This window comes from Sardina pilchardus, chromosome 20, assembly GCF_963854185.1.
Source record: "Sardina pilchardus chromosome 20, fSarPil1.1, whole genome shotgun sequence".
Classification (NCBI taxonomy): domain Eukaryota; kingdom Metazoa; phylum Chordata; class Actinopteri; order Clupeiformes; family Clupeidae; genus Sardina; species Sardina pilchardus.
Window position 1 is genome coordinate 6,554,875 of NC_085013.1, and position 8,701 is coordinate 6,563,575.

At 42.7% G+C, this 8,701-nt stretch overlaps 1 protein-coding gene across 1 annotated transcript in view; it reads left to right on the forward strand.

The window, feature by feature from the left end:
* The first annotated feature begins 3,080 nt into the window (after window positions 1-3,080).
* plekhh1 (pleckstrin homology domain containing, family H (with MyTH4 domain) member 1) overlaps window positions 3,081-8,701 on the forward strand; it is a 50,208-nt gene continuing 44,587 nt past the window's right edge. Inside the window, exon 1 of the mRNA XM_062523454.1 lies at window positions 3,081-3,193. Coding sequence (XP_062379438.1) covers window positions 3,081-3,193 — 113 coding nt within the window. The remainder of the gene's footprint in view (window positions 3,194-8,701) is intronic.

Below are 8,701 nucleotides of genomic sequence, written 5' to 3' on the forward strand. Positions count from 1 at the left end.
ACCACCAGTGTCCTTTCGAGATGATGGTAATTTAAACTCAGATGCCCTGCTGGAAAGCCCAGGGTCGTGAAGGCAGGGATGTGGGGAGCCTGAATCATATCCCCACAGCTGTTGCCATTGCTGCTGTGACACAACGTCTAGATTCTATTTCATAACATTTCGCCCGAAGGCTGGCTCATCATCGTGCCTACGTAATTACAGTGCTGTCACAAGTTATTTAGAATTTTATGCTTAGTAGCATATATGATGAAATTGTGTCAGGAAAAGGGTAAAGCTAGTGAGGACACTGCATGCTCCCCAAAACTCATCAGGCCACTTTTACCTGACTGAACACTCAGGGATTCCACTGAATCAACTCTCTACAAGTAGCCCAGTGCGTGTTCAATAGAAGACCTGTTAGGTATGCTTGGAGTTATCTCGAACTGTTCTTCTACACATACCTAATGTCAATGTCAATTTATTTATTTATATAGCACTTTAAAAAACAACCACAGTTGACCAAGTGCTGTGCTAAGTCCACCACTTCTGTTCAGAATGTACAAAAATGTACACACCGCCGGACATAACACCAAATCCAACCAACAAGATGATGTAGTTGTTTATACTGTGGTGCCCTCCACCCACAAACCATTCACACTTTGTCAAGTTTGTCAGTTACTCTAAATAAGTGGATGAGGCTGGAGGAATCTGTTTTCTGAGGGGAGTACATGGTTTCTGGTGTCTGAAAATCTGCTGTGTGTTGTGGGAGCTGCTCGGCGGCAACATCCGACATCCTCCTTCCCAGCGCAGGAAACAGCGGCCCTGCTGCCTACTGCCCTTCACCCCAGAGGAAGTCCACTCATCGGCCTTCGGGGCGGGAGATGCGCTGACACAGCAGGGCTCTTATGCCCTCCTGGACAGCCACAGTTCCATGGCTGTCACGTCCCACAAACAACAACAACAACGACGACATCATCTAAGAAAATCTTTCAAAGTCATAGAAGTCTCTCCGAGACTTATCTCTGAGAGTGAAAAAAATCCAGAAAGTTGCATGTGGCAAATGGTTCTGTGATGAACCTTTACATCTTGGTGCTTGAGGAACTCATGGGAATTCTTTTCACTTGGACAGAGGTGGAGGGGACCAAAAGTATAGCCTTCATTGGGTCAGAGTAAAGTACTCTTTTAAGCCAATAACTTGACTCGAAATGCATTATATGGTAATAGTTATGGTTAAATGGTTTAGCAGACGCTTTCGTCTAAAGTGACTTACAAATGAAAGCAATACACTAGTTAATAACTAACAGCGAACAGTTTTAAAATGTTGGTATATATTGTATGATATATATGGTAATATATGTTCTTATGAGTTATAGTTTGTATATTTAAAGGTTGGGTACGGAATTCGCAAAACGGCCGGCAGATTTTGAATACATACAACCTCAAGTCCCGCCCTCCATGCACCAACGAAAATTATGCGCGAGAGCGAGCCAGGCTAGATGAAATGCCAGCCTGGCGTCTACAGCACTATGAGCTCTAGTCTCCATACAATCGCCCACATCAACTTCCCCAATTACATTCTTTATTCACCTCCAAAGGGTTGTAGGTAATAGTTCCACAAATCAGACAAGGTAGATGATTTTATAGCCTACATTATGGTAAAAGCACCTTAGTCTACCAGCCCTTTCGTTCGGAAATTCTAAAACAACGATGCATTTTAATACACCAAAATAACATTTGATATAGGCTACCTTACATCTTTCAGTAGCCATAGGTGTGTATATTTGAATAGAATCTGGTTTGGTTCTTACCAGGGCGTTTATCTTCTGAAATATCCGAGTTTAGTGCTGGCCCGCTGGTTCGCATATTCCACTGTAGCTCCAAGCGGTTAAGTTTCGATTTCATGTTTACCGCACTCTTCGAGTCACGGTAAAATGTAATTTTTGCTACATAGCTTATTTATTGCGTGGGTGATTGAGTTTCCGTAGGTATCCGCTGCCTTAGTATGTATAGAAATGAAGTGACACATACAATTTGAGGGGAACATTATGGGACGTGTAGCAGGCCTAGTTACTTTCGTTTCAGCACTGACTCGCGGTCAACAGCTTTCGTGCTATGTGCACGAACGGGTCGCACGTGCGGGGGGGAGGGGGAGGAGGAAGAGGAAGACCGTTAGATTGACAAATGAGCTGTGAAATGATGGTATGGGGTTTAGAATTCTATTGGCTGGAGTTTTTCGAGCCCTGCCCGTTCCGCAGATGATTGACATGTTTAATTTCCATTTCAGTACTTCCAACTCAGTGGCTGTAAGTGGGTTAGGAATAGGATTTCAAGTGATTTAGCAAAAATGACCAAAAAAGCTAATTCCATACCCTACCTTTAATATACAAACCAGAAACCATAACTCATAAGAACCACTAAATTAGTTAAGTGTATGCTGAACAGAAATGTCTGTAGACCCCTCTTGAAAGACCCAAACTCAGATAATTACAATCATCCTCTTGCTAATGTTGTAACGGACAAACCGCCAAGGCTTTTTGCAATTGAGGCTACATGCTCAGGGAAGTCCGTCATCAATTATGACACCCAAGTTACACACCGATCTAGTTGGGGTCAATGAGGATCAGTCAATCTGGATGTTAATGTGTTGGAGAAACACCAAAAACTGCCGATCCTTCATCCAAACTGCAAAATCTGTATGCTTCATGTCTGAATGTCTGCTACCGTCAGAAACAGATTTTCATTCAAATTAACTGGACTTGAACTAGTTCACTAGTAAAAATGCTGAACTATGAACGTGAACAGTTCACTTTGCACGTGTATGAACTGAACTTTGAACTAGTTATTGAAAAGTGTGAACGTGCACAACACTGATGAGATTATACAGTACATCTATGCGTCTATGGGGAAGGTCTCTCAGACAAAAAGAAGTTTACCTTTGTTAATGTAAAGAAAGGGTATAAATAAGAACCAGTTTTGCAGTTAGTACATAGTTTCTCCAGTCATGAAGCCTCTCTAGCCAAGATAATAGATCCTGGATTGTTGTTAGACCGAAGTCTCCCTTCAGTAAGGCCCTTGTAGCACTGCTGTATAGACCATTATAGATGGTCATAGAGAGAGATGCACGAGAAATTGACGTGCCTAGCCACTTGTTGAGTTTTGCCAAGATCGCTCCCCAACCAGAACCAGCTGTGGCCTGCCTGGGCATCTACCGAAGGTGAGGCTCCGCAATCCCAATGGGGATTAGGACCAACCTGCTGTGAGCAAAACGGCAGAGGCGTTTGGTTTTAACATGGTTATTGAGTTTTTCAGGGGCTTGAGTGTCACGGCCTTTTCCCTCAGATTTTGTCATCAGGGGCGATTCTCTCAATATGTCCTGCATGACTGCTGTAAGTCCTTTTGTATGAAGAAGCAAAGCTGGAGGGGCTGACCGAATGACTTTCATTCCCCACTGTGAAATCTCGATTATATCATGTTTTATTGAAAATGGTTCCACAAATAACAAGCCCAAGGGGAACTACACCCCCCCCCCCTCTCTCTCCCTCTCTCTGAACGGGTAGGCAGGGGTGACCGTGAACACCAAGAAGGCTTTCTTTCTCATTTGTGACCCTTCAAGGCGAAAACCAGTCGCTTTGGTAAAATGTACAAATTAAGTTATTGTGCTCACATTAATGGCCATAGACTAAGCTTTCCAACGATATGTATATTGAGGGTATTACAAACTCTACCGCTAAGATAACCGCATGCAAAGTTGAAATGGTTCTCCTGTGACAATGCCAGATGAGGAGCAAATCACCTTTTTAAGCAGCGTGACTGCATGCTAATGTGTTGAATCTTCACCTGGTTTAACAGTCAAAATGTATGCTTTTCCGTGAAATTTGTTCACGATATGAAACTGTAGACTGTATACTGTTGAATTATGCGAAAACGTGAAATTCAACATTTTAACCTGGAAGTTTGTTTTATTGTGGATTTTCTCAAAATAGCATTGTGCGCATTAACGACTGATTTCGCCATGTAGGGTCACATTTAAGAAAGTGTTGAAATAAAAAACGTAAACACTACATCAAGGAAGTAAAACCGTTGTTTAAAAATTGTTTTCATTTTTTTCCGTACCAACCATACCCGGTGACCACGAGAAATGGAGATCTATGTGATAACTCGCTGGATATTTCCTTTGGAAGTTTATACACTTGGGGGAACATGCTGAATAATAAGACAGGGGACTGATCTTCGATCTTTGATTTGACCCCCTTTTTCGATTGACCTCAAGTTTCAAGTGACCCAATAACCTAAGTGATTATCCTCCTTACCTCTCTCTCTTCACAAGACCACAGTCCTACCCAGGGGCTCGCCATTAGAGATGATAAGAATCTGGCCTTCACTGATCCTTTCATAGCTGCATGTGCCTTCTCATCTCTATCCGAACCCAGTCATTCCAGTCAAAGTTGTGGCTTGCTTTCACAAATTCACACGGTTTCTTGTCTTTAATTTGTTCATTGATCCAGGTGAGATTATTGATTCTTCACTGATGTTTTTCTCTGAGTCAGCATATGCCAGCTGGTGGGACCATGTGTGTGTGTGTGTGAGAGAGAGCTGAGCTGTGAGGTTTAGAGCAGAAAGACAGAGACAGAGAATGGTGGGTTGGTCTCCCTCCATTTTAAGTAAGTAAACTAGCACATTTCCCTTACACATTTTCTTCAGCCTCCAGCTCCCTCTCCTCTTTATTTATCTAATCTGCTGTAAGTGGTTTGGAAGTATTTTGTGTGGTTTTTGGTGACCATGTACCATGTTGAGTATGTGTGGTCTGGGTGACAATGTTTTGAAGCCTAGCTGTTGTGTTTTCACGAGTGTGAGTAAGTGTGAGTAGTGTGGAGCTGTGTGTGACTAACTCGGTTGGCCGTGCTTTGTTGAAGTTTGCTATGGTTGGCGAGGCGGCAGTTTTTTTTGGAGTGGAAATATCTTTCATAAGGATATTACTGTCCTGGTCTTGTGTTGACCCTCCTCCAAATTTAGCCATAACTGGGTCAGAGCCATGCCCGGCCCATGTGTCCTTTTTGACGTCAGCGGCTTGTTTTTTTCGACAACCAGAGGTTTGAACCCTCACCCTGATGGGTCTTTGAGAAAAGCCTCGAGACTGCATTAGACTGAGCAACACAAACAAACTCATGCCTCTGGAGTAAGCCCTGCGCCGCATTACTCCCTATGCTGCACCGATTTAGCCCCTTTTGTTTGTGTAGCTTTTGAAATTCTGTGTAATTACTTGTGTGATGATAATGATAATGTTGACTGTACCCTACAATACTAGGAGGAGAGCTCAGCATGTCCAGTGACCTTGTGTGGCCCATTTGAGAGAATATGATCTCTGCAAATCTCCTTTGCTTAGGGAGTAAGTGTGTTATTTAGTAATTTAGTTAGTTGGTATGAGCTAGTTAGGTAGTTACTAGTTAATTAAGTAAGTAGCCCCGTTCTTTTCTGACTTTCTTTCTGTCTTTCTTTTTATCTTCCTTTCTTTCTGTCAGTGTCTTTTTTTCTCTCTCTTTGTTAAATTATTTCAACTTCTACAAGTTTGCCCACATCCAAAAAGTCCCGGTAGGGATTCAAGGGTTTTTCAGTGTAAGAGACCACAGAAAAGTGCTTTCGGTTTCAATTCCACCTCTAGACTCCTGGATGCCCTCTGTGAGCTGGTGCAGACGACTCTTTGACATAAGCTGATGAAGTGATGATGGGGGGCTTGTGCGTTACATCTCTTCAGGCCCTCCTTCACACACGCACACACACACACACGCACGCACGCGCACGCACACACACACACACACACACACACACACACACACACACACACACACACACACACACACACACACCTGGGGCACACATGGCTGTGAAACATTCATTCCAGCTGGCTGATTCAAATAAATATTTTATAAATACTATATAATAAATGCTTTACAAACACATCATCTCACCCCAGAGAATAACTATTCACTAAAGGGATTGAGACAGAAAGATTTCCACCTCTAATTCCATGAAAACATGATGTGGTATGACCTGTAAAAATATATTGCGTTGTATTGCAGCTATATACTAGTCTGGCTATCACTATACTAAGCTCAATCTTTTAAGATTGAACATTATGGGGAGGCTGCGATTTGTTTCTACTGCACAAGAGGCGTGATCAATGGGCATCGTTCAAATGACAAATGAGGTTCACCCAGCCTAGCTCTATACCTGAATGCTAGACAATGGTGTGATACTGATGTTTTGAAATGAGAGGTCTACCTCACTGTAATGACTTGTTGGAGGTTGGGATGTCTGCCAACCCTATTTGTGGGTTCTGACACCTTTAAGTGAGAGGGAGGAAACTTCCTGAGGAGTTTCTGGTGATGTTTCACACGGGATCACTGTCATCAGACATCATACACAAACCACATCTTACTGCCTATTTCAACCAGGCTGATATGCCAATACCAACTGATCAATGTAGGCCATGGCAGGCCACGCGTGGGTTTGGAAAGTTTTGTTGATAGCGTCAGACCACAGAACTGCTGGGTTTTCAGTTTTTACTCGCATACACTCAGTGCCTGTTTTATTCAAGATGGAAGATTGCATTTAAGCAGACTGCAAATGTTGTACAGATTGTGTACTGCTGCAGTCTATGGTGCAGTGACCTGTATCTGATAACATACTTTGTTTGTCCTCCCATATAAGAGTTCCTTTAACTTTTACTGAATGATCATTTGTGTTACTGCACCACACTGCCAACTATTGGTCAGGAAGTGAAAATAGCCAGGCTTCACAGAACTTTCAAATAAATTGTGTTTATTTGCATTCAACTACATATTCATTTGCTGCCCTATGGGCAAGTGCACAACAGATTGTCCTTTGCGGAAAACATCATGAGGAACTGCCTAATGCAAATGAATCAATAAAGGGCATAAACACTTTTGTTTATGTCTTGTGTTGTGGCAGCACAGTCCTTTTCCGTCTGTTGTACTTCTCTTTTTCTTGTCAGTAGCGATAATGAGGTGGGAATTATTCATTCTCAGCTGCCCCACTGGTAATTTATTCTTCTTTTATTCTGTAAAGCAACTTGTAGGTCACAATAATTACCGTAACATACTTACAGTAGACCTACTGAGTTGTGCCACTAATTATCAGTGTCTACACTCCCACAGGGAGTTGTACCCAAAACTGCCATCAAGCTCTACTGAATGTCTTAGTTTAGGGTCCCAGTTCTCCAACACGCTCATCCATACTTGTGTAAGATGTCTTGTTGAGTAAGTAACAGGTTGTGTGTGTGTGTGTGGGTGCGTGAGCGTCAGTGTACGTGCGTGTGCTTGTATGTAAATGTGCATGTGTGTGCTTGTTCATCACTCCCGATTCATCACTCCCGATACACATATTGTGCCTGTCTATTCTGCCTGCTTAACGTTGCCTCCCCTCCACACACACTCACACACACACACACACACACACACACACACACACACACACACACACACACCCTGAGGCTTGGCAGCGGTACCTCTGCACTTGGGGTCAAAGGTTAATGGTGGCTCGCGGCGCCAGGCATTTCTTCAAGATCCCGCTTGGGTTTTGTCAACAGCAAGGCTGTCAAGGCAGATTAAGACTGCCAGAGCCAGGGAGAGCACACGGACAGGACTCATAATCACTGTCAACCCCCTCTCTCTCTTTCTCTCTCTTTCTCCCTCTATCTCATTCTCTCTCTCTTTCCTTCTTTCTCTCTTCATCTCTCCTCAATTTCCCTCCTTTTCTTTCCCTCTCTATTTCTCTCCCTCTCTTTTTCTCTCTGTTTCTATCTTTCCATCACTTTGTTTGTCTTTGATAATATAATGAGCTAGAGGTTATCTTGGATTGGAAACAGAGAATAAGAGGAAGAAACTTTTGCACCAAATTGTTGGGAAACTTAAGTACAGGATGGAGCCAGCCATTCTCCATCTTGGGTTTTTTTTCCCTACACAGAGGTGCAAGGGATTGTGGGTACTTGAATTCCGCATGATCATCTGTTTGTCAACACAGAGAGGGGCTAAGAAGATCAACCTTCCCTTCAGGGCATGATATTTAGAGACAGATTTAAGAGCTGTGAGCTGAGCTGAGAGCTGAGTGTGTGTGTGTGTGTATGTGTGTGTGTGTGTGTGTGTGTGTGTGTGTGTGTGTGTGTGTGTGTGTGTGTGTGTGTGTGTGTGATGTGTGTGATGTGACCCTTCAACACAAGGTATGATAAGAATTGAGTGTATACGTATATAAGATGGGTTTGGCTTGAATGTCAATCCTCTCTGTCTCGTCTGAAAGGTGAAACAGCAGCTTTGGACAAGAAAATGAGTGAATGAGTGATGGCCTAATGCTATCTCATATAGCAGAAATTGGAATCTAAACTCAAATCTATCTTTTAACAGGATTTTCACAGTGAAATTCCCAAGTAAAACATATAAGAATCCATAACGATAAAAAACTTGTAGGCCTAATCTTGTCAGAAACTACCAGCCAGAAACTTTCCAGGGCGTTGTGCCAATGTGTTCTGGTTCTCATTCTGTAGGCCTATTTGGTTTTTGTTTCTATACCATACCTAAACGATAGGACCTGTTGATTCCTGTAAAAACAAAATGGCCAGTTAAAGGTATCAGAGTTGTATGTAATTCCAGATAAGCCGTGTATAACGAGTAATTGTAAACAGACACAATGTGAGCTTGTGATAACGCAT